The sequence below is a fragment of the Chiloscyllium plagiosum genome, unplaced genomic scaffold (genome assembly GCF_037043375.1).
Source record: "Chiloscyllium plagiosum isolate Xiang-an unplaced genomic scaffold, Cpla_swu_hap1 HiC_scaffold_34, whole genome shotgun sequence".
NCBI lineage: Eukaryota > Metazoa > Chordata > Chondrichthyes > Orectolobiformes > Hemiscylliidae > Chiloscyllium > Chiloscyllium plagiosum.
Window position 1 is genome coordinate 14,195,754 of NW_028270172.1, and position 23,272 is coordinate 14,219,025.

At 45.5% G+C, this 23,272-nt stretch overlaps 1 protein-coding gene across 2 annotated transcripts; it reads left to right on the forward strand.

Annotated features, from left to right (window-relative positions):
* The first annotated feature begins 5,578 nt into the window (after window positions 1–5,578).
* Window positions 5,579–21,425, forward strand: uba5 (ubiquitin-like modifier activating enzyme 5). 2 transcript variants are annotated; one of them, XM_043719517.2, is made up of 12 exons: window positions 5,579–5,792; window positions 9,312–9,357; window positions 9,455–9,544; window positions 10,340–10,449; window positions 12,166–12,252; window positions 14,111–14,195; window positions 14,394–14,498; window positions 16,220–16,347; window positions 16,961–17,096; window positions 18,761–18,836; window positions 20,524–20,630; window positions 20,972–21,425. In XM_043719517.2, exons 1-12 carry the CDS (start codon window positions 5,638–5,640, stop codon window positions 21,059–21,061), a joined length of 1,215 nt encoding a protein of 404 aa, XP_043575452.1. In that variant the 5' UTR covers window positions 5,579–5,637; the 3' UTR covers window positions 21,062–21,425. The 2 variants fall into 2 exon arrangements, with proteins under 2 accessions (XP_043575452.1, XP_043575453.1); XM_043719518.2 differs by having other exon boundaries at window positions 5,584–5,792; window positions 20,975–21,425.
* The last annotated feature ends 1,847 nt before the right edge of the window (window positions 21,426–23,272 follow it).

A 23,272-nucleotide genomic window follows, 5' to 3' on the forward strand; every position in this document is an offset into this window, starting at 1 on the left:
AGGCTGTACTCTCTGTGGGCAGGCTGTACTCGCTGTGGGCAGGCTGTACTCTCTGTGGACAGGCTGCACTCTCTGTGGGCAGGCAGCACTCTCTGTGGGCAGGCTGTACTCTCTGTGGGCAGGCTGCACTCTCTGTGGGCAGGCTGTACTCTCTGTGGGCAGGCTGTACTCTCTGTGGGCTGGCTGTACTCTCTGTGGACAGGCTGTACTCTCTGTGGGCAGGCTGTACTCTCTGTGGGCAGGCTGTACTCTCTGTGGACAGGCTGTACTCTCTGTGGGCAGGCTGTACTCTCTGTGGACAGGCTGTACTCTCTGTGGGCAGGCTGTACTCTCTGTGGACAGGCTGTACTCTCTGTGGGCAGGCTGTACTCTCTGTGGGCAGGCTGTACTCTCTGTGGGCAGGCTGTACTCGCTGTGGGCAGGCTGTACTCTCTGTGGACAGGCTGTACTCTCTGTGGGCAGGCAGCACTCTCTGTGGGCAGGCTGTACTCTCTGTGGGCAGGCTGTACTCTCTGTGGGCTGGCTGTACTCGCTGTGGGCTGGCTGTACTCTCTGTGGGCAGGCTGTACTCTCTGTGGGCAGGCTGTACTCTCTGTGGGCTGGCTGTACTCTCTGTGGACAGGCTGTACTCTCTGTGGACAGGCTGTACTCTCTGTGGGCAGGCTGTACTCTCTGTGGGCAGGCTGTACTCTCTGTGGGCAGGCAGCACTCTCTGTGGGCAGGCTGTACTCTCTGTGGGCAGGCTGTACTCTCTGTGGGCAGGCTGTACTCGCTGTGGACAGGCTGTACTCTCTGTGGGCAGGCACACTCTCTGTGGGCAGGCTGTACTCGCTGTGGACAGGCTGTACTCTCTGTGGGCAGGCTGCACTCTCTGTGGGCAGGCTGTACTCTCTGTGGGCAGCCTGTACTCTCTGTGGGCTGGCTGTACTCTCTATGGGCTGGCTGTACTCTCTGTGGGCAGGCTGTACTCTCTGTGGGCTGGCTGTACTCTCTGTGGGCTGGCTGTACTCTCTGTGGGCAGGCTGTACTCGCTATGGGCAGGCTGTACTCGCTGTGGACAGGCTGTACTCTCTGTGGGCTGGCTGTATTCGCAGTGGGCTGGCTGTACTCTCTGTGGGCAGGCTGTAATCTCTGTGGGCAGGCTGTACTCTCTGTGGGCAGGCTGTACTCTCTGTGGGCTGGCTGTACTCGCAGTGGGCTGGCTGTACTCGCAGTGGGCTGGCTGTACTCTCTGTGGGCAGGCTGTAATCTCTGTGGGCAGGCTGTACTCTCTGTGGGCAGCTGTAATCTCTGTGGGCAGGCTGCACTCTCTGTGGGCAGGCTGTACTCTCTGTGGGCTGGCTGTACTCGCAGTGGGCAGGCTGTACTCTCTGTGGGCAGGCTGTACTCTCTGTGGGCAGGCTGTAATCTCTGTGGGCTGGCTGTACTCTCTGTGGGCAGGCTGTACTCTCTGTGGGCAGGCTGTAATCTCTGTGGGCTGGCTGTACTCGCTGTGGGCAGGCTACACTCGCTGTGGGCAGGCTGTACTCTCTGTGGGCAGGCTGTACTCTCTGTGGGCAGGCTGCACTCTCTGTGGGCAGCCTGTACTCTCTGTGGGCAGGCTGTACTCTCTGTGGGCAGGCTGTACTCTCTGTGGGCTGGCTGTACTCTCTGTGGACAGGCTGTACTCTCTGTGGGCAGGCTGTACTCTCTGTGGGCAGGCTGTACTCTCTGTGGGCAGGCAGCACTCTCTGTGGGCAGGCTGTACTCTCTGTGGGCAGGCTGTACTCTCTGTGGGCAGGCTGTACTCGCTGTGGGCAGGCTGTACTCTCTGTGGGCAGGCTGTACTCTCTGTGGGCAGGCTGTACTCGCTGTGGACAGGCTGTACTCTCTGTGGGCAGGCTGCACTCTCTGTGTGCAGGCTGTACTCTCTGTGGGCAGCCTGTACTCTCTGTGGGCTGGCTGTACTCTCTATGGGCTGGCTGTACTCTCTGTGGGCAGGCTGTACTCTCTGTGGGCTGGCTGTACTCTCTGTGGGCTGGCTGTACTCTCTGTGGGCAGGCTGTACTCGCTATGGGCAGGCTGTACTCGCTGTGGACAGGCTGTACTCTCTGTGGGCTGGCTGTATTCGCAGTGGGCTGGCTGTACTCTCTGTGGGCAGGCTGTAATCTCTGTGGGCAGGCTGTACTCTCTGTGGGCAGGCTGTACTCTCTGTGGGCTGGCTGTACTCGCAGTGGGCTGGCTGTACTCGCAGTGGGCTGGCTGTACTCTCTGTGGGCAGGCTGTAATCTCTGTGGGCAGGCTGTACTCTCTGTGGGCAGCTGTAATCTATGTGGGCAGGCTGCACTCTCTGTGGGCAGGCTGTACTCTCTGTGGGCTGGCTGTACTCGCAGTGGGCAGGCTGTACTCTCTGTGGGCAGGCTGTACTCTCTGTGGGCAGGCTGTACTCTCTGTGGGCAGGCTGTACTCTCTGTGGGCTGGCTGTACTCTCTGTGGGCATGCTGTACTCTCTTTGGGCAGCCTGTACTCTCTGTGGGCAGCCTGTACTCGCTGTGGGCAGGCTGTACTCTCTGTGGGCAGGCTGTACTCTCTGTGGGCAGGCTACACTCTCTGTGGGCAGCCTGTACTCGCTGTGGGCAGGCTGTACTCGCTGAGGGCTTCACGTCAGACAACCTGGCGCAACAGGATTTCTTCATTGCTCAGTCCTTTGGTTATAGGAGTTGGTACGTTATGTTGAGGTCATACAGGAGGTTGGTGAGGTCTCATCTGGAGTACTCTGCAGTTCTGGTCGCCCAGTTATAGCAAGGATATTATTAAGCTGGAGAGGGTTCCGAAGGGATTTACCAGGATGTTGCTGCGTATGGAAGGTTTGAGTTATAAGTTGGGTTTGCTGAGAAATCTGAGATCTGTCTTGACTGCAGTTGCGATTTGAGATGTTCTCTGAAGTGTTTGATCACAGTTAATCTGTTCCCTATATTGACGTCATGTTAATTCTGGATGTTAGAATATAAATTGTATACGTATTGTAGATTGTTTTGCATGTTCTAACCTGGCTTGAATATGTTTTCATTGAAATACATTAGTTCTTTATTTGTTACTGAAGGAATCTGGCTGACTTGTTTCCGATACAGAGCTATGTGATCATATACTTATGCATACCTTCAAAGTTCGTGTAGTCAGGGGAGGAATAGCACAAGAAAGGTAATCAGTTTAGCCCTAGCTATCTTGATTTTTAATGCAACAAAATAACTCAAGTTGCTTCACAGGAGCTTCAGAAAGAAAACATTGACACTGTGTCACGTAAGACGGTGTTAGCATAGATATCCTAAAAGCTCAGTCCAAGATGTATGTTTTAAGGATCCTCTTAACAGAGGAAAGTGAACCCCAGAGTGGTATAAGGAGATTATTCCTGAGCTAACGGCCCAGGCAGAACAAGCAATGGTGCAGTAATCAAAATCTGGGTGCTCAAAGGCCAGGACTGATCAGGCAGAGAGATCTGCGTGGGAGCTGGAGATTCTGGGGAGGCCATAGAGAAATTTGAAAACAAGGCAAGAATTTTAAATTTGAAGTACTGTTAGAGGCATAGGTGGGATGGGAACGCAGAACCAAAAGAAAATATTCAGTTTTGCTATGGCAGTCCCAAAGAAAGCTAGCGGAAGAGAAAATGGCACATTTATCTGAATAGGTACAAACATTTATATCAAAAAACAGAAAAATGCTGGAGAAACTCAGCAGATTTGGCATCATTTGTGGAGTTACTGTTTCTGTTGAAGATGTTTCTTAGAGCCATGTTGGACTCATACAAACAAGGAACAACAGTAGGCACATAGAATGTGGAGAAATTCAGGAGGTTTGGCAGCATCTGTGGAGAGAGAAACCAGGTTCACTTCCAAGTCCAGTATATTGTGTGCAATTCTGGTCTCCCTGCCATAGTAAGGATGATGTGAAACGTGAAAGGTTCAGAAAAGGATGTTGCCAGGGTTGGAGGGTTTGAGCTATAGGGAGAGGTTGAACAGGATGGGACTGTTTTCCCTGGAGCATCGGAGGCTGAGGGGTGACCTGATAGAGGTTTGTAAAATCATGAGGGGCATGGATAGTATAAATAGACAAGGTTTTTTCCTTGGGTCGGGGAAGTCAAGAACAAGAGGGCATAGGTTTAGAGTGAGGGGGAAAGATATAAAAGGGAAGTAAGGGGCAACTTTTTCACACAGAGGGTGGTGCGTGTATGGAATGAGCTTCCAGAGGAAGTGGTGGAGGCTGGTACAATTACAACATTTAAAAGGCATCTGGATGGTTATATGAATAGGAAGGGTTTAGAAGGATATGGGCCACGTTCTGGGAAATGGAACTAGATTAATTTAGGATATCTGGTCAGCATGGACGAGTTGAACTGAACGATCTGTTTCCTATGCATCTCTATGACTTCTTCAGAAGACTTCTGAATTATGCCGGACTCAAAACACTTGCTCTGTTTTTCTCTCCATAGATGCTGCTGCAGCTGCTGACTTTCTCCTGCATTCTCTGTATTTGTTTCAGATTTTCAGCATCTGCAGTATTCTGCCTTGATCAAAGGAGCGAGAGGCCCAGTTGACCCTTTGAGCTTGCACCACCATTCAGTAAGTTGATTTTAAAATGTTAATATTTTCTCTGTACCCAGATTCTGCTGACCGTTCTTTTTCTTTTGATACCCATTTCCAGCACTTTGTTTATAATTCATTTATGTATATATTTGAGGGACAGTTGTGGCTGGGAGACGTACTTACCATTCAAGCAGTTTAGATGCGTTATGGACAAAGTTAAAAACCACACAACACCAGATTATAGTCTTAACGGGTTTACTTGGAAGTATAAGCTTTCAGAGAGCTGCTCCTTCATCAGGTCGCAACCTGAAGTGCTCAGAAAGCTAGTGCTTCCAATTAAACCTGTTGGACTATAACCTAATGTTGTGCACATCGGATGCTGCCTGAACTGCTGTGCTCTTCCAGCACCACTAATCCAGAATCTGCTTTCCAGCATCTGCAGTCATTGTTTTTACCTACCTGATTTTTAACTTTGCCTACCCCCAGTCCAACAGGGGAACCTCCAAATCATCGATGTGTTATGACACACCTCTGGAGCAGGTAGGAGTGTGAACGGCTTTTTCCCGAAACGTCGATTTTCCTGCTCCTCGGATGCTGCCTGACCTGCTGCGCTTTTCCAGCACCACTCTGATCTAGTCATGATTTGCACAATCACTTGATGAAGGAGCGGCGCTCCGAAAGCTAGTGTGCTTCCAATTAAACCTGTTGGACTATAACCTGGTGTTGTGTGATTTTTAACTTTGTGCACTCTAATCTAAACTGTGAACCTGGTCCTCCTGGCTCAGAGATAGGAACACTACCACTGTTCCTTTGTGTTTGGGAGATGATTACTACAGGGGTGGCCGGTCCAGTGTTTTTTATCAATGGGAAGCCAGTCACTGAGTAAGTCGCTACAATGTTGGAGCTACAGATCTGACCAATCAGCGCGGCATTCCGTCCGGCTTTTGCTACACTACGTTCGGTCCTTTGTGACGTCGCGTCCCGCTGATGTCACAACGTTCGGGCCGTGCTGCGGCAGTGATACGTGGCGTTCCATTCTCTTCCTCTCTGGCCTGAAGCTCAGCGGTCCGGCTCTACCATGGCCACGGTACCGGAGCTACAGGCGAAAATCCGAGCTCTCGAAGACGAGCTGGCGGCGGAAAGGGCCGGGAAAGCCGGCTCGGGGGAGCAGCCGTGCCAGCGCAAGAAAATAGAGAAGATGAGCGCGGAGGTGGTGGATTCCAACCCTTACAGGTGATGCTGCATTCTACATTGGCCGCTTGTCTCATGCACCCCGCTGTGAAAGTCTTCCTTTTACCCTCCCGTTACTTGTTAATGTTTCTGCAGTGAACGAACCATGACTTGTAAGTTACCATATGGTGCCTAGTCATTCCCAACTTAATCGCAGCTACTGCAGTCTGACACAACTAACAAATAAATACACTTGTTGTAATGTTGGTGTACGTAAGCTTTCTTCTTTTGATTTAAAAGCTTACACTTTTACTAGTAAGCTGGCCAGCCCCATATCTTGAACTCATCCAGCACTTTTGTCAGGATCGTTCTAATGTCCACAACTGGTTGATATTTGTCAGTGTGTGTGTGTGTGACAGACTGACGGTGTGTTTGTGAGAGAGTGGAGTGTGAGTAATGTGTGTGTGAGTGACAGTGAGCGCGAGAGAGAATGAGTGAGAATATGCACCTTATTTTAAAAGGGAATCAAAAAGGGCAATTATAGGCCAGTTAGTTCCAAATCACTTATTGGGAAAATCTTGAGAGTCTATAATAAATGATGTATCAGCAGAGCATTTAGAAAACCATAATATAACCAAACAGAGTTGTAATGGAAAAATTACACCTGATAAATTTAGCGAATTCTGACAGGGAGGATGGATAAAGGGGAGACAGTGGATGTAATATATTTGGATTTTCAGAGGGTATTTGATAAGGTGCCACACGTTAAGTTATTTAAAAAGGGTTTGAGGGTGTAGTAAATTGGCATGAGTGAGGATTGGCTAATTAGAAGAAAACAGAGTTGGGATAAAGGGGACATTTTCAGGATGTCAGCCTGGAACTAACAGAGGAACTAACAGGGAGCAGCGCGGGAGCCACAATTATTTGCTTCATACGTTAATGACTTGGATGAGGAAAGTGGATGACACATGAATAGGTGGGAAGGTAAGTGGTGAGGAGAACACACCAAGTCTCCAGACGGATATAGACAGGTTAAGTGGGTGGGTTAAAAACCTGGCAGATGGACAATAATGAGGGAAAATGTGAAGTTCAGCACGTAGGCAGGATGGAGAAAGACTTCAGAAAGCTGCACCCCTAACCCATCACTGGCCTACACTGACTCCCTGCCCTTCTCTTTGTTTTGAGTTCTCATGCTTATGCTTATTTAAATCCCTCCATGACCAAGCATCTCTTTCTCTCTCTCTTAACCTCATCTGTTCTGAAAATCCAGGATTTGACAGCCCTTCGCTCATTCAGCCCCCATCCTGGCTTCCTTTGATCTATGATTATTAGCCATACCTTTAGCTGCTAAGGCCCTGGATGGTGGAAAAACTATAATTGTTTTGGCCAAAGGTCAGAGACCAATGTTTACCCAAGACTGGCTACTAATTGAGTGTAGATTAGATTAGCGTGGTGCTGGAAAAGCACAGCAGGTCAGGCAGCATCCGAGGAGAAGGAAAATCGACATTTCAGGCAAAAGCCCTTCATCAGGAAGATTCAGCACCACTCTAATCTAGACTCTGATTTCCTCAATCTGCGGTCCTCAATTGTGCCTTGCTAATTGAGTATGCAAGCTATGCAAATGTAGACATTAGAGTGTTCTCAGTTCACCAGGTCAAGCATGTATGTAATATTATCTTATTAACTTGTATTGATATGCAAAGCAATTTCTTTGTTCTGAAGTTAATGCAACATAGGAATGTTTACAATCCAGATAAGGCCTTCAGGTGCAACAAGACCTCTCCAGCTCCCTCAGATGGCTGAGCAAGCCATTCAGTTCTAAGGGTGATCCTGCTACCCTCCTTGAGGGCAATTCGAGATGGTCAAGAGTGCCTTCATGCTGTGAATAAAATTTTAAAAATCTTGAATAGTCCTTTCCTCAAGACTCTGAGTCATAGAATTTCTGCAGCACAAAAGGCAGCCATTTGACTCACCATCTCTGTAACAGCTTCCAAATGAGCAACTCACTTAATCCCATTCTGTAACCACCGTCACACTGTAATCCTTTCTCTATTGTTCTCATTCACTTGATTTTCAACCAGTGATCCCAAGTTTGTTTCATGTAATGTACAACATTTATGCAAAGAGCTAATTATATCTTCAGGAAGTTACATTGGGAGCTCTTCATGATATTCCAGATCCCTATTATTGTGTGAATTGAGAAGTACTTGTGAAATAGGTGTAGGAGTAGACCATTTGGCCCTTTAAACCTGCTATACTGTTAGAAACGATCGTGGATGATCTTCTGTACTAGCTCTGTTTCACTGTCCTCTTCCATATTCCTTGATTCAGGATAAAAAGTTTGTATCTCCCATTTTAAATATATTCCACCGGAGAGAAGTCACAGCCCTTGGAGTGAAGAGACTTCTCTTCTCAGTCCTAACTGATCATCCCATGACCCTGAGACTTAGTGCCCCAGTTCTCTAGATTTCCCCTGCCAGCGGAAACAACCTTTCCATGTCTCCGTCTTCAGATCCCAGTTGACAATAATACTGGACAAGTCAATCTCAGCGTGAAACTTGACTTCGTAGATTGTAAATTTTATTTTTGCAGTTTGGTTAGCGTGGCGGCTGACTACTGGACATATTCACGGCAGGCTGTCAGTGTCCTTTAACAGGACAACACAAGTTATCTCACTAAAGAGAAACAAAGTTTCCTTTTATATAAGGTTTAGAAAGCTCTTAATATTATCAGCAAAAAAAGGAAGGTTTAATCTTGTTCCTTGCATTACCTTTACAGATATTGGGTCCCAGTAAAATATGACCGCTGTCCTAATGCTTTAAGCCCCTTCCTCACTGACATCCCAGCTTTGCTGGTTTAGACATTTATTCACAGTGCTGGGTGCCTACATTCCTTTCCAGTTCTGACAGCTTAACCCTCTCTTCAGTTCTGTTGGCTTTCAAACTTTTACATAAACTCTTATAACTTGTAGACTTCACAAACTAACCTGTCTTCCTTCTCGGGTGAAACTGTTCCTCTGAACTGAAACCTGATTGTGAACTCAAACTACTTGTGGCCTTTGGTCAGTTTTTCTGTCATAAGATCTGACCAAATTTTGAAGTGAAGAAGTTCAGTTAACATCGCTGGTATCCTGCTAGGTGCTGAACCTAAGTCATGTGTTGTCTTTATTTACTTTCTGACCTTTATGTTTGAAAGAAATGTCTTCACATCACTGAAACCATTTGTCTACTTCTACTTTAAAATCTAAATTTCGAAATGATGATATACTGTACTACTACATCACACCTGTCAAACTCCACCCAAATCAATAATATTTCACTAAGATTGCCTATTATTCTTCTAAACAATGGGAATACTTCATCTCTCAACATAGGACAGCCTTCTTGTGCCAGGAGCCAATCTAATGAACCTTTGCCACACGGGCTGTAGTGCTGGTACATCCTTCCCTTCGGGGGAACCAAGGGGTTGCATGGGACCCAAGATGCGATCTCACCAAAGCCCTGTGATGTTGTTGAGAATTGATTAAATTCAGTTTACATTCTCTATTTTATTCTAACTTCAAAAACTTTCTATTTTACTCAGTCGGCTGATGGCTCTCAAACGGATGGGAATTGTTGCAGATTATGAGGTGAGCTGACTTTGCAAATAAGCGGTGACTGTGTGACTGTTGCGTGGTTTCGTGATGATAAGACTGACTTTGTTTTTCATTCTATATGTACGAACAGAAAATTCGGGAGTTTGCAGTGGCAGTAGTGGGTGTCGGTGGGGTTGGAAGTGTGACAGCTGAAATGTTGACAAGATGTGGCATTGGTAAGGTAATACAAACTCTCTGCTTCCTTTTTGACCTTCATTCTACGGACTGAATAAACGACAAAACCATTCCACGCAAACTTTTAAATTTGACATTGTAAATCTAGCAGGCATAAGCGTTTTTATATTTCATACTTGTCATATCATATTGTCCAAGGGTGTAAGAAATAGACACTTCCTGAAGAGATTAAGAGTGTGGATGTTCTGAAGCAGGACAGTGCAAGATATCCTTTAGCACGACCATAATATAGGAGTATGTTACACTGTTAAGTGTATAAACAGGAAGAGACCCTTTGGACTTTCGAGACACATGGTGCTAATCTGTGATGTAACTCCATATACCTGCTTTTACCCCATTTCTTGTAATACCTTTGGTTGTTAAAAGAACTACCAATCAAGAACGAGAAGGGGAGAAACTGTTCCTGCTCATAGAAGTGGCGTGAATGACAGGACTTAGATTTAAAGTGACCTGCAAAAGAAGCAAGGGTGGAGTGGGGAGGAAAACCTTTTCACTCTGAGAGTCGTTACCGTCCGGAATGCAGTTCCTTGAAGTGTGACGGAGGTGGGTTTGATGGGGCCGTCGAGAGCATTAGGTTATTTCAACAGAAACAAGGTTCTGTGGAAAAGGCAGGAGAGTGGTGCTGAGTCGTAATGCCCATTTGGAGAGCTAGTACAGCATGATGGGTGGAATGGCCTTCTGCCCTGAAATGCTTCTGTGAAGTTCAGTTGTTGGTCAAATGAAGCGGGTGACTGGATCAACCCGAGTGATCTTTCCTTTCCTTTCCTTTTCTAACTTGCAGCTCTTAATCTTTGACTATGACAAGGTCGAACTGGCAAATATGAACAGACTTTTCTTTCAGCCTCATCAAGCCGGCCTCAGTAAAGTGGAAGCAGCTAAACACACACTGAGGTAAAGCAATCGTCATTACCACCGAGAGACTCGTGTTCCTCCCTCTCCTTGAGTTGGGAATTCAGCAGTGAACCCATTCTATTCTTTGTTTGATGGAAAGATCCAATTTGCATTATCCATGGAACTTTCCATGAATGTGGTCATGGAAAAGCAGCTGCAGGGGTGAAAGACTGTCTCCCACCCCTACTACCACAACCACCACGGTGGCTTTGTTGGTATCAGGCATTCAGAGCTTTTGAGTCAAAAGCTGATGATTGTCACTGACCTGGGTTGGTCACTCTCTGAACAGATATTATCTGATCTTTTGGTATTTCCAACATTTTCTCTCTTCATTATTACGATTTGAGCAACAGACGTACCTAGCTGTGCCCTAAATCATGACAGCAGATGAGCAGTCCATAGATGTGCAGGCCAGGTGAATTGGCCATGCTAAATTGCCCATAGTGTTAGATGCATTAGTCAGAGGGAAATGGGTCTGCATGGCCTGATTGGGCCGAAGGGCCTGTTTCCACACTGTAGGGAATCTAATCTAATCTCATGAGCAAGATTGAAGAAACTTGTGTGCAATGTTAGTTTTTGTGTGTGTGTGAGAGAGAGAGAGAGAGAGAAACAATACCTGCACCCACATTTCTGCAGTTGGGATTGATAATTCAATATTGTGAGAGCTGCAGTCACCCACAGTGCTTTCTGACAAAGGGGACACATCTGAAGTGTTGACTCATCTGCTTTTAGTTTTTGTCCCCTAATCTCTTGAGAATTTCCAGAATTTTCTGGTTCTCTGCCATCCATCACTGTTGGAATGAGCTTTCTCAAGTTCAGTGAAAGGGGAGGACCGAAGGCTGACCGGGTGGGGGAGGGGTGAGGTTACTAGTGTAAATGTAAGAGAAATCTAAGCTAGAGGTTATCTGTATAAGGTAACCACTAAATAAATCCAATGGGCAATTCCAGAGAAATGTCTTTAACCTGAAAGAGTGTGGAATGTGGAACTTGCTACCACTGGATAGTGCAAAATAGATCTTTCCTCTCCTATTTGTAATAAAGAAATTTTTGACTTTAGCCATCTGAGTTTGAGTGTATCATTTGTCCCTTAGTGAAAGTTTAGGAAAATGAGAGGTGATCTGACTGAAAGAAGATTCTGAGGAGATTAACAGGGTTGGTGCTGAGAGGATGTATCCCCTCCTGGGAGAGGTTAATATTAGGGGACACGGTTTAGCGATGAGGGCTCTGCCATCAAAGATGGAAATGAGGAGAAATTTCGTACAAGGATCATGACTCTGTGCAATGCTCTGCCCAAAGAGTGACAAAGGCAGAGTCATCTAGTGTGGAAACAGGCCATTCAGCCCATCGAGGGCATCCGAAGAGCATCCCACCCTATTGAGTCATTTTGAGGCAGAGGGAGATAGAACCTTTGTTAGTCAAGAATATCTGGAGGGGGGGTGGGGGAGGAGCAAGTAGATTAGAAATTACGAACAGATCAATCATGATCATGTGGAATAGCATATGTTCATAAAACCAATCCTCCCCTCAATTTGTCATCTTTAATCATCTCATCCTCAATCCTTTAAAGGATCCACTGGGTCATGGTAAAGTATAAGTGCCTTGCACCTTGTATCCAATGTATAGTGTGCAATAGTATCATTATTAATATTGCTAATGTGGTTAGTTTGACAGCCCATCAGGAGCTGAATGGAAATGATCTGTTTCTTGTGTTTTCAGGAACATTAACCCTGATGTTCAGTTTGAAACTCACAACTACAATGTCACTACAATGGACAACTTTCAGCATTTTATGGATCGAATCCGGTTAGTCCTGAGCTGCAAAGTGTGAATCATGCTCCCTCATTTTCCAGATGCCACTTTAAAGTGCTTTTTCTGTCGGATCTTCACAATCAGACGGAAGCTATTCAGCCCATTGTCTGTGCTGGCTCTTGAAAGGCAAATGTCCAGTTACTCTCTCACTCGGTGTTCGCTCTGGTGTGCGTATCTGTCCCAGGGATGATCAAACTGGTTTTGTACGTAGGCCAGATGCATTAGGGGTTGACGGTCCTACACTTCTTATAAACATAAGAGGCGTGGCAGCCAATGTGTACACGCAAGGCTCCGCAAGCACGGGGGTGGTAATCTCCAGAGTGGTGCTGATCAAGGATAAATAATCCGGAAAGCCGACTGGGCTTGTACTTGCTGGAGTTTAGAAGAATGAGAGGGGGAAATCTCGTAGAGACATGAAATCCTGGACAGATTAGATGTGAGGAGAATGTTTCCGATGTTGGAGAAGTCCAGAACTAAGGATCACAGTCTAAGAATAAGGGGTAAGCCGTTCAGAACCGAGATGAGGAAGAATTTCTTCACTCAGAGTTGGGAACCTGTGGAATTCTCTCTGACAGGAACCTGTTGGGGTCAGTTTGCTAGATATATTCAAGAGGGAGCTGGGCATAGCCCTTGTGGCTAAAGGGATCAAGGGATATTGGGAGAGGGCGGAAATGGGATACTGAGATTGCATGATCAGCCATGGTCATATTGAATAGTGGTACAGGGGTAGACCATTTGGCCCTATTTCCCGTGTTATCCCCTCAGCCTCCCTGTACTTATCCCTCAGCTAACAGGGAGAGCATCCCATTCCAAACCTCTCACTGATGCTTGGTGTTCTCTGGATCTGCTGCTGGGAGAGGCTGGTCAGTGTGTGGACACACTGACTCCAGGGGCTGTTGCAGTGCACAGACCTGGAACATTCACACAGCAACTGGGGAATTGAGGGATTCGTGTGGAGAAGATCTCTGCTCTGCCAAATCGCCCAGCAAAGTGTTGACAGTCTTGAGGTTTTCAGTATGAGTTTGTCGCTCACAGCGAGAATGAATCTTGCTCAGTGCCTGGAGTCTGTAGCAGTGTAGCCAGCACATGGTTCTGGCTGATCAGGAGATTCTCCCCCTCCTGCTACACCAGGAGGAATTACAGATCGACAGTTGACCTGTTTAGTCACTTTATAGAAATGTAGTTAACAGGAAGAGGAGTAAGCTTTTTATTTGCAAAAACTGGAAAGTCTTGATGACTGTGATCAATGTGGTATCACATGAACAGTTTGAACTTGAACAGATGAACTTCACAGGTGTGATAACCTTCACATCTCTCACCATTTATCGTGTGGGTGAGCTTCAATATGAATCTCTTCCAATTAAGGTTCTTCACAAAGTAATCGTGATCAAAAACAGATCTTCACAGATTGTAACTTAACTGTGAATTGGTGCCTGTGAAACCACAGAACAATTTTACATAAACATGTAAAAAACAAGGAAAACAGGAGCAGGAATAGGCCATTCGGCCCAGCGAGCCTGCTCCACCCTTCAGTGTAATCATGGTTTATCATCCAAGTCAACACCCTGTTCCCACTTCCCCTCTTGCATGAGGTGGGACTCGGGCCAGGAGGTAGAGATTGCTGTCCACTGCACCACATCCTCCTGTGGTTTTATTCAGTAGGGTAACCTGGACACAGATGCCATAAGTTTTCTTTAACATTCTAAGTAAGTTGCCTGAGTGTTTTGAGCATATTCCCCGCTTTCCAACCACACATACCCCTTGGTGATACGTCATTTATGTTATAGTTCTTTCCAGCCTGAACTGTTCTGCAACAGGTTAACCCGTCCCATGTGATTCTGGTTGCCATTAGGAACGGTGGGTTGCAGGAAGGACAGCCTGTGGACTTGGTACTGAGCTGTGTGGACAACTTTGAGGCCCGAATGGCAATCAACACAGTAAGTTGGCTTCAATCTTCATCTGATTCAGAGTCACTGAAGTAAATGTAGTGGCACTTTTTCAGTTTTCAAATGCAAATTTGAGTTCTCAAATGAACTGTTTTTTTTTGTGGGGGGGCGGGCGCGGACAGAGAGTTATAAGATGATGTTTCTCTTCTGCTGGTTGTCCATCTTTGACATGTCTTTATTGGATTACAGGCGTGCAATGAGCTTGATCAGGTGTGGATGGAGTCCGGGGTCAGTGAGAATGCAGTGTCGGGACACATTCAGTTTCTTATCCCAGGACAGACCGCCTGTTTTGCAGTAGGTCCATTGCTGTTTATTGTGTTTCTGTTTCCAAATGTTGCAAATGACCCTTGTCTAAGCTAAAGAAGGAGAACGAGAGGGGCAGGGGGAAATCTCATTGAAACCTCTCTAATTCAAACAGTACTAGACTGGGTAAGCACAGGGTGGATGTTCCTGATGTCTAGGGATTCACAGTAAGGATACAGGGTGGTCCATTAAGGACTGAGATGAGGAGAAATGTCTTCACCCAGAGAGTGGTGAACCTGTGGAATTCTCTGACACTGGAAACTGTTGAGGTCAAAACATTGAAAGTTTTCAAGCAGGAGATAATATAGTTAATGTGAAAGGGATTGAATGGTATAGGAAGAAAGTGGGAACAGGGGACTGAGTTGGATGATCAGCCAGGATCATGTTGAGTGATGGATAAGCAGGAGGCTAGAAGAACACAGCAAGCCAGGCAGCATCAGGAGGTGGAGAAGTTGATTTTTTAGGTGTAACCCTTCAGTATCTGCAGTTTTTCTTTTTGTCTCGAACCAATATTGAATAGTGGAGCTGACTCAAAGGGCCGAATGACCTACTGTTTGTGTAAAATTATTTCATGTTTTCTCAAGCACAAGGTTACATTTGATCGGGGGTGGGCAGATCTGCTTTTGATCACGACAACTTAATAGGCAGCCGCAGCTGAGAGAGATTCATATCAAAGCCCACCCACGTGACAAACAGCGAGAGATGTAAAGGTTGACACACCTTCCTTGAACTGTTAAACTCATCTGTTCAAGTTCAAAGAGCGTTCACGTGATATCACATTGATCCCAGTCATTGAGACTTGGCAGTTTTTGCTGAGAGTGTAAATGTTTTGAACGTATCTAATTCTAATCGGCACACTTTAGGAAGGGTGTGAGGATGCAAAAACTGGTTCCTGTGTATGGAAATGATTCCAGGGTGGAGAGGCTTCAGTTTGATGGATAGACTGGCATTGTTCAGCCTGGAAAAGTAAAGGTGGGAGGTGTCAGAGGCAGGAGGGAGCTGGGTAGAATAAAATGGAGATCCAGGTATCAGCACTTTTTAACTGGGTATCATGGGATATGGGCCCAAGGCAGGTATATCTTATTGAATGTTGAATCTTCTGGAATGACAGAGCAGGCTCAAGGGGCTGAATGGCCTGCTCCTGTTCCTATCCATTACAGAGATTCAAGTCCGGAGAAATTGCCCTGTCTTCACTCTTAACTTGCTACTTAGCCTACTCCTTAGTTTCTCATTTCCTTTGGAGACTATTCAGTAAGTCCTTCCCAAGGTCCTGCTGACATGGACTTCTCTCAAATCCGAGCGCTGAAACATTCTCTGTTTTAATAATCTGCAGAACTCTCATCCAAACTCTCTTCTGGTTTTGGAAACTTTACCGACTAAGCCCTTCTCCTGAGGAAACTGGTTATTCAGCCTCACAGCTCCAAGATGCGCCAAGCGAGTAATTTGTTTTATTTAACCACCAAAATGGTCCATTTGTTTCATGTTGTTACTATCCAGAATAAAATAAAATCTATCAGACCTCTGTGTAAGTAATTCATTTACTTGAAACAGTCTGAATCTTACAATAAGTTGGAAAACTGGTTAACTGTTGTTAATTAAACTCTATCCCCTTGATCCCAGAGAACATTGAACAAGTTTTCAATCACTTGAAGTTTTTCTTTACTAAGCTCGACACGTTGTGACGTTGCCTGTTGTGTGTGGCCCCTTTGCAGTGTGCCCCCCCACTTGTGGTGGCTGCGAACATTGATGAAAAGACGCTGAAACGTGAAGGGGTGTGCGCGGCCAGTTTACCCACCACCATGGGCGTCGTAGCTGGGCTGCTTGTACAAAATGTCCTGAAGTAAGTCAGACTTTAAATTGCTATGTGTGGAGGGTGGAGTGTATCACAGATCACAGAATCTGTACAGTGTGGAAACAGGCCTCTCGGTCTAACAAGTCAACACCGACCCTTTGAAGACTAACCCACCCAGACCCATTCCCCTACCCTATTATCTTATATTTACTCCTGGCCAATGCATCTAACCTACACATACCTTTACACTACAGGCAATTTAGCATGCCCAATTCACCTGACCTGCTCATCTTTGCACTGTGGGAGGAAACCGGAGCACCCGGAGGAAACCCACACAGTCACGGGGAGAATGTGCAAACACCACACAGGTGCCTGAGGCTGGAATCGTACCCGGGTCCCTGGTGCTGTGAGGCAGCAGTGCTAACCACTGAGCCACCGTACTGACCTGCAGACATGCTGTGTGAGTGTTTGTGTGTTTGTGTGTGAGTATGTTTGCTGACAGTGGTTTGGTGTCCAGAATGATGCCTATGAGTGTTAGCTGAAATTTCCAAGGGCTGCACTAGTTTCAGGCAACAAACACCCCTGAAACTAACTCAACATCAGCATATCTAAGTTAGAGTTACATATGGCTATTTAATGAGCAACTCTGTTTTCTTTTCAGGTACCTTCTAGGCTTTGGCTCTGTGAGTTACTACTTGGGCTATAATGCAATGCAAGACTTCTTTCCAACAATGGCAATGAAACCAAATCCGAACTGCGATGATCAAAGCTGCCGGCTCCGACAGGAAGACTACAAGGTGGTCCATCAGTTTAAGCAGTAGTCCGTCCCTAAGGTGTGCCCTGTTCACAGACGTCGATTCCTGCTCCTTACGCCCACACCCTTTCGCTGTTTATTTTCTTTTCGATTCCCTGGTCCTTGCACATCATGTGGCCATGGAGATGGAAGGTTTGCCAATTATTGAGCTGCTTGTGTTGCTCTGACCCAGCCATTTGGCAGGCTGGTGGAACTTGGCACTTAACCACAGCCCTTCAGCTCTTTGCTTCCTGAGAGAATTGCAGTTCGTACAAAGGAACTAACTCTTTCAGCTGCTATGATCCCAGCAGATGATAACACTCGATAAATGAGATCCCAACATGAAACCTGGCTTGATAGATCATTTGTTTTGATCAGTTAATGTGATGACTACAAAAGATTTTTATTAATAGAAAGATCAAGTTGGAAGACAGTTGAAGATCTTAAAACACACTGCAAATCAATGCTTCAACTTGTTTCCCAAAACTCATGGCCGTCAGTGATAATTCTATTGCTAAATTTAAATCGGAGACAAATTTTTATTCAACAAGGGCATCAAGCGATATGGGCCCAAGGCAGGCATATCTTAGTGAATGACAGAACACTCGAGGGGCTGAATGGCCTGCTCCTGTTCCTATCCATTACGGAGATTCAGGTCCAAAGAAATTACCCTGTCTTCACTCTTAACTTGCTACTTGGCTTTCTCATTTCATGTGGAGACAATTCAGTGAGTCCTTCCCAAGTCTGCCGGCATGGACTTCTCTCAGATCTGAGCGCTGAAAATTTCTCTGTTTTAATAACCTGCAGAACTCTAACCCAAATTCTTTTCGGGTTTGGAAGCTTTACAAACTCAGCCCTTCTCCTGAGGAAACTGGTTTGTTGAAGTACTGCTAGAAAACTAAACTTGCTTCTAAACTCTATCCTGGAGTCCTCTGTAGTGAACTAGACTGAACTGAAAAGGCAAATGGTCTTCACTGTTTACTCAACCTGTCACAGCTGCCCATTAACACCACAGGGATCTACGGTCACCTGCTAATGACAAAATGCTAGATTTAGTCATTGTTCAGGAAGAACACTTTGACCTTTACGTTTGAAAAGAGAATTCCTCACTAAAATAACTCTCATATCTTCTATTTTGAAATGCAAATTCCAAAAATGGGAGTTGTGTATATAAAATAAATATACATCTTTTCATCTCACATCCCAACGGATAGATGGTTTATTGCTTTCACTTAGAAATATCAGTGGGGAACAGTGCCTGATCTTTTAAATTCCTGCAGAGATGAGTTTAGAGTTAAAAAGAGGTCTCTCTCTGCTCAATTTAACAATATACCTCCGGTCTGACATCAGAGACAGCAACCTCCCCTCTGACCCCTCCATCCTCTTATCATGTGATCGTAGCACTTTGTTGTGCTTTCTGGGATCTGCAGTGAGGTCACCCCCCCCCCCCCAAAATTACCTTCAGACAGAACCCTCCCAGTCAACAAGAACAGGCACTGTCAGCCCCTTTTAAACGAGGTTCAATTTAAACTCAAGCACCAGAAGTGAAAGGAAATTTCTGTTCAACTTCTTTCCTTCCTTGTTTACCTATGGTCAAAACATTGTGTTCTGCATGTGTAAGACTTTGTGGAAGGTGGATAAGTGACATTCCATTTCTCTCTCCAACAGAAGAAAGAAGCAACGCATCCAAAGCAACAATTAGTTGAAGAGGATGAACAGATTGTACATGAGGAAAACAACTGGGGTAAGACTGGGGTAACTTGGGACGGTGTAGTGGCTCAGTGGTTAGCACTCCTGCCTCACAACACCAGGAACCTGGGTTCCATTCCACCCTCAGGTGATTGTGAAAACTCCACACTGATATTCTCCCTGTGGTTTCCTCCAGGTGCTCAAGTGCCCTCGCAGAACCCAAGGATGTGCAGGTTAAATGAATTGGCCATGCTAAATTGCTCCATAGTGTTCAGGGATGCACAGGCTAGATGGATTAGCTATGGCAAAAGTCAGGTTACGGGTTCTGGGTGGGAGAGTTGGTGCAGACTCAATGGCCTGTATCTGGACTGTTGGGATTCTGTGATACTAAGATCCATTTGAGTGCGGCTGATTTTATTAATATAAATATTTAATTATTGTCAAAACCCCGCGGGTCCAGATAGTTCTGGGGGAGGGGATGATGAAAGTTCAAGATGTTCTCATCCTGGCGACCTGTGGTTGTGCAGAAGGTCCTGTGCTGATTGGAGCTGAGCCAGAGTGCAGTTGGACAGATGGTGGAACTTTACAGCTGTAGAGTGAACAGCTGGCACAGTGCATCACAACTTCCCTGGACTTGATCTTTTCCAGTGCATCTCTCTCTCTCTCTCTCTCTGTGTCTCAAGCCATCACTGCCCAACTGCTTGAATTCTGTCCCATATCAGGGACTACTTATACATCATGATGATAACTACTGGTTGACCCCCTTTTTCCTGAGATTTTGAAATGGGGCTTCTCTCTATCCTAGCCCTGACTCCACTTAGAGTCTCTGTCTAGTAACAGCCATTATGTTTCTGCATTCTGGATTTTCAGCCTTCTCCTTTGATTTGAAAACTTTTCCATCAGATCTATCTTTTCTTTCCCTCTGACAATCATCTTCCTTGAACTTCTCCCAATTCTTGATTCCCATAATTATCAGATGTTGAATATCTGGGGGGGTTTTCACTGGATAAATCTCGAAGTAGTTGTGAAGGAGTAGGGACTGGACGAGAACTTAGCCAGGCTTTTGTGGAGTTGTCCTGATGAACATAACACCCTTATGTCCACAATACCACCTCATTCCCCCACATCTGGTATGGATTCTCTCTCTCTTTCTCCCCTTTTCTCTCTCTCTCTTTCTCCCCTTTTCTCTCTCTCCTCTCTCTCCCCTTCTCTCTCTCTCTCCCCCCTTCTCTCTCTCTCTCCCCCTCCCTCCCCTTCTCTCTCCCCTCCTTCTCCCTCTCTCCCTCCCTCCCCTTCTCTCTCTCTCCCTCCCTCCCCTTCTCTCTCCCTCCCTCCCCTTTTCTTTCTCTCTCTCTTTCTCCCCTTTTCTCTCTCTTTCTCCCCTTTTCTCTCTCTCTCTCCCCTTTTCTCTCTCTCTCTCTCCCCTTTTCTCTCTCTCTCTCTCCTTTTCTCTCTCTCCCCTTTTCTCTCTCTCTTTCTCCCCTTTTCTCTCTCTCTTTCTCCCCTTTTCTCTCTCTCTCTCCCCCCCCTCCGTCTCCCCCTCTCTTAGTACAGACTGAGGTAGGCCAAGCTTTCCAGTTTGAGAAATTGAGACACTGCACTTTTGTTTGTAAATATATGTTAGCTGGAGACCTATAACTGATTTTGCTTTTTCAGTGCCCCTTCACAGCGTTTCATTTTAAGAATTATCTTAGCAGGTGTCCAGAATGATTTGATTGTGTTGTGCTTTTTAATTTGTGCAGGTATCGAGCTAGTTTCGGAGATATCTGAGGAAGAATTGAAAGCTGCATCCGGCCCTGTGCCTGACCTTCCAGTGGGAATCACCGTTGCATACACGGTGCCTGATAAGGTACGTCTAAATGTTAGTACTGTAACAAGACAAATCATCATCATAACAAATGGTTTTTAAAAATGTACCATTATAATTCCTTAGAGTAAAGCTGTGTGTTGGAATAATGTTGAAAGAAAATTGATTTTAACAGATCCTTCATTTCGGCTATGTTTTATTTTTTTCTGTGACTGTGCCAATCTGCATTAGCCCTGCATCGGGCTCCTTGGAAGGTTGGGCTGTCCACCTGTTTTGGGCTTTTGCCCCTCGCTTATAGCTGTTAATGAGCTAGGAGAATGATTTCAACTTTACAGTGACTGATCATTTTCACTTGCATTCTTGCTTACTGTTTGTCCTGTAAGCAGGAGGAGGACACAGCTAACAGCGGAGAGACTGTACAAGAGACGGAGCAGAGTCTGGAGGAGCTCATGGCTGCAATGAAACGCCTTTAACATCTTCATCAATGCAATCAAGTTGTTACATATGATGGAAATGAATCAGACCATTTTCAACATGAAGACTGCAAGAGTAGTGGTCCTACCTCTTAGCCAGGAGGCCCAGGTTCAAGACCCACCTGCTAACATTTCTCATCAATCTGTTCGGAAAATATCTTGACACAAAGACCTTGTTTGACAGAGCTGATTTGTGCAAGTTACTGTCATCAATAACAGTAAAACATGGTGGTTCTATTATATTTAATTTTTTTTAATGGCTCACAGTTTATGTATTGTCATCTCTTTGTACTCCCCCAAAGCTAGTGTGTGTAAATGTATGACTGTATATAATTAAATAAGACAAACCTAAGTGACACAATAAGTTGCAGTTGACTAAAATTTTAAAAAGTTGTTAACAACAATATAAAAGAGGAGAAAATAGAACTTCGATTACCCACACTTTCAAATGTCCACAATTTCTGTGGGAATTGGGAAGCCGATAAAAACCTAGGTCTCTGGATTCCTATTCCAATAGGATAAGTATTGGTCAGAACCTGGCAGAATTCACTTTCCCTGCAGCAACTCTGCAGACCTCTGGCATTAATGTAGGATTGAGTTGTTTGTTTGTTATTTTTGAGGAAGAGTCTTTTCTCCTCGCTGACTCGTATTAACTGACTCTGAAACTGATCTGGGCAACCTACTGAAAGCCTGGCAACAAGTCCTGCTCTTATTACTAGGCAGAATGTACTGCAACTAATATTGGAATCTGAATCTTATACTTGTACAACTAACCCTCTTGCCATAACTGCTAACTTCAGAATACAGGGACCAGCAATCCCTCTAATTTTCTTTCTGCTTGCACGTCTCTGAGGTCTGAGTAGCAGCAACATGTAGAACCAGAAGTCAGTGTTGTGAACTGAAGTGAGTGGATCAGCTGTACACCTGCACGGCCTACAGGAACTGTTGGCCGGATAGAGGAACAATGGTTTCATCATACAGAGCAAAACAAAATGTCAGCTGTAATTAATAGCCAAAACTTGGGCCTTAACCTAAAGTTGTCACTGCTGGTTTTACACTTTAAACTGTGGAATACATACTGTACAAGTTTTGATCTTACTGTATTGGTGGTTTTAGAGAGACCCAAACAAACCATAATACTGGCAGAGTTTAGTAGAACTCAGATTTCTACAGTTTCCTCATTTCCCCTCCCCCCCCCCCACCTTGTCTCAGTCAAATCCCTCGAACTCAGCACCACCTTCCTAACCTGCAATCTTCTTCCTGATCTCTCTGCCCCCACCCCACTCCAGCCTATCACCCTCACCTTAACCTCCTTCCACCTATCGCATTTCCAACGCCCCTCCCCCAAGTCCCTCCTCCCTACCTTTTATCTTAGCCTGCTGGACACACTTTCCTCATTCCTGAAGAAGGGCTTATGCCCAAAACGTCGATTCTCCTGTTCCTTGGATGCTGCCTGACCTGCGCTTTTCCAGCAACACATTTTCAGCTCTGATCTCCAGCATCCGCAGCCCTCACTTTCTCCTCAGAGTTTAGTGGACTCAGGTTGCAGAAAATGAATGAGCTCTCTGGTAAATGGGCCGGCATTGACACTGAGCAGACATTTTTGGAGGAGGAGAGACCAGTGTTTTCGTGGAGCTGAAAGGAGCACATGAATGCTCCTATTACCTCCATACACTGAGGGGGATTTAAAAACGAAAAACATACCTTTTCAGAGCAGACCTTTTAAATAAATCAGGAGTAATGTGCTCTTTGCATGTCTGGCTTATGTCCCTGTGACATTTGTCTGCGTAGAAGTAATACTTTCACAGCTAAGTTGTATTTCACTTGTTCGAGTAGAAGGACTAAACAACTTCCTGCAAAGTGAATCAGGGCAAATGGTTCTCCAGTTTTTCCAACACCTAAGATGATTTGTGTTCATCTCACTTGCCCTCCATGTTGGTTTAAAGTTTTGACAGAAGTCACAAGGTGCTTTTGAGATTTTTTTTTATTAATCCACGGAATGTACATTGGTGTTACTGACCTGACCAGTATTTACTACCCATTCCCTATCTGCCCTGGATGTTATGAGATATTAGTGAGTATTTCTCAAGGCTCTATAGGGGGTTCAGCAGCTATATGAAGCCAGTTTTGGTTGCATATGTACCTTAAGCTTTCTGTGATGCTGATGTGAATGTTTCACAGTCACACACATGCAGTTGCACTCTTAAGGTT

What these genes read in the sequence shown, in the direction of transcription:
- uba5 (XM_043719517.2), top strand. Translation starts at nt 5,638, where the DNA reads ATGGCCACGGTACCGGAGCTACAGGCGAAAATCCGAGCTCTCGAAGAC. An exon ending in CTTGTACAAAATGTCCTGAA is followed by an intron (nt 16,348 to 16,960) that starts GTAAGTCAGACT and finishes TTTTCTTTTCAG; the next exon opens with GTACCTTCTAGGCTTTGGCT. An exon ending in TCCGACAGGAAGACTACAAG is followed by an intron (nt 17,097 to 18,760) that starts GTGGTCCATCAG and finishes TCTCTCCAACAG; the next exon opens with AAGAAAGAAGCAACGCATCC.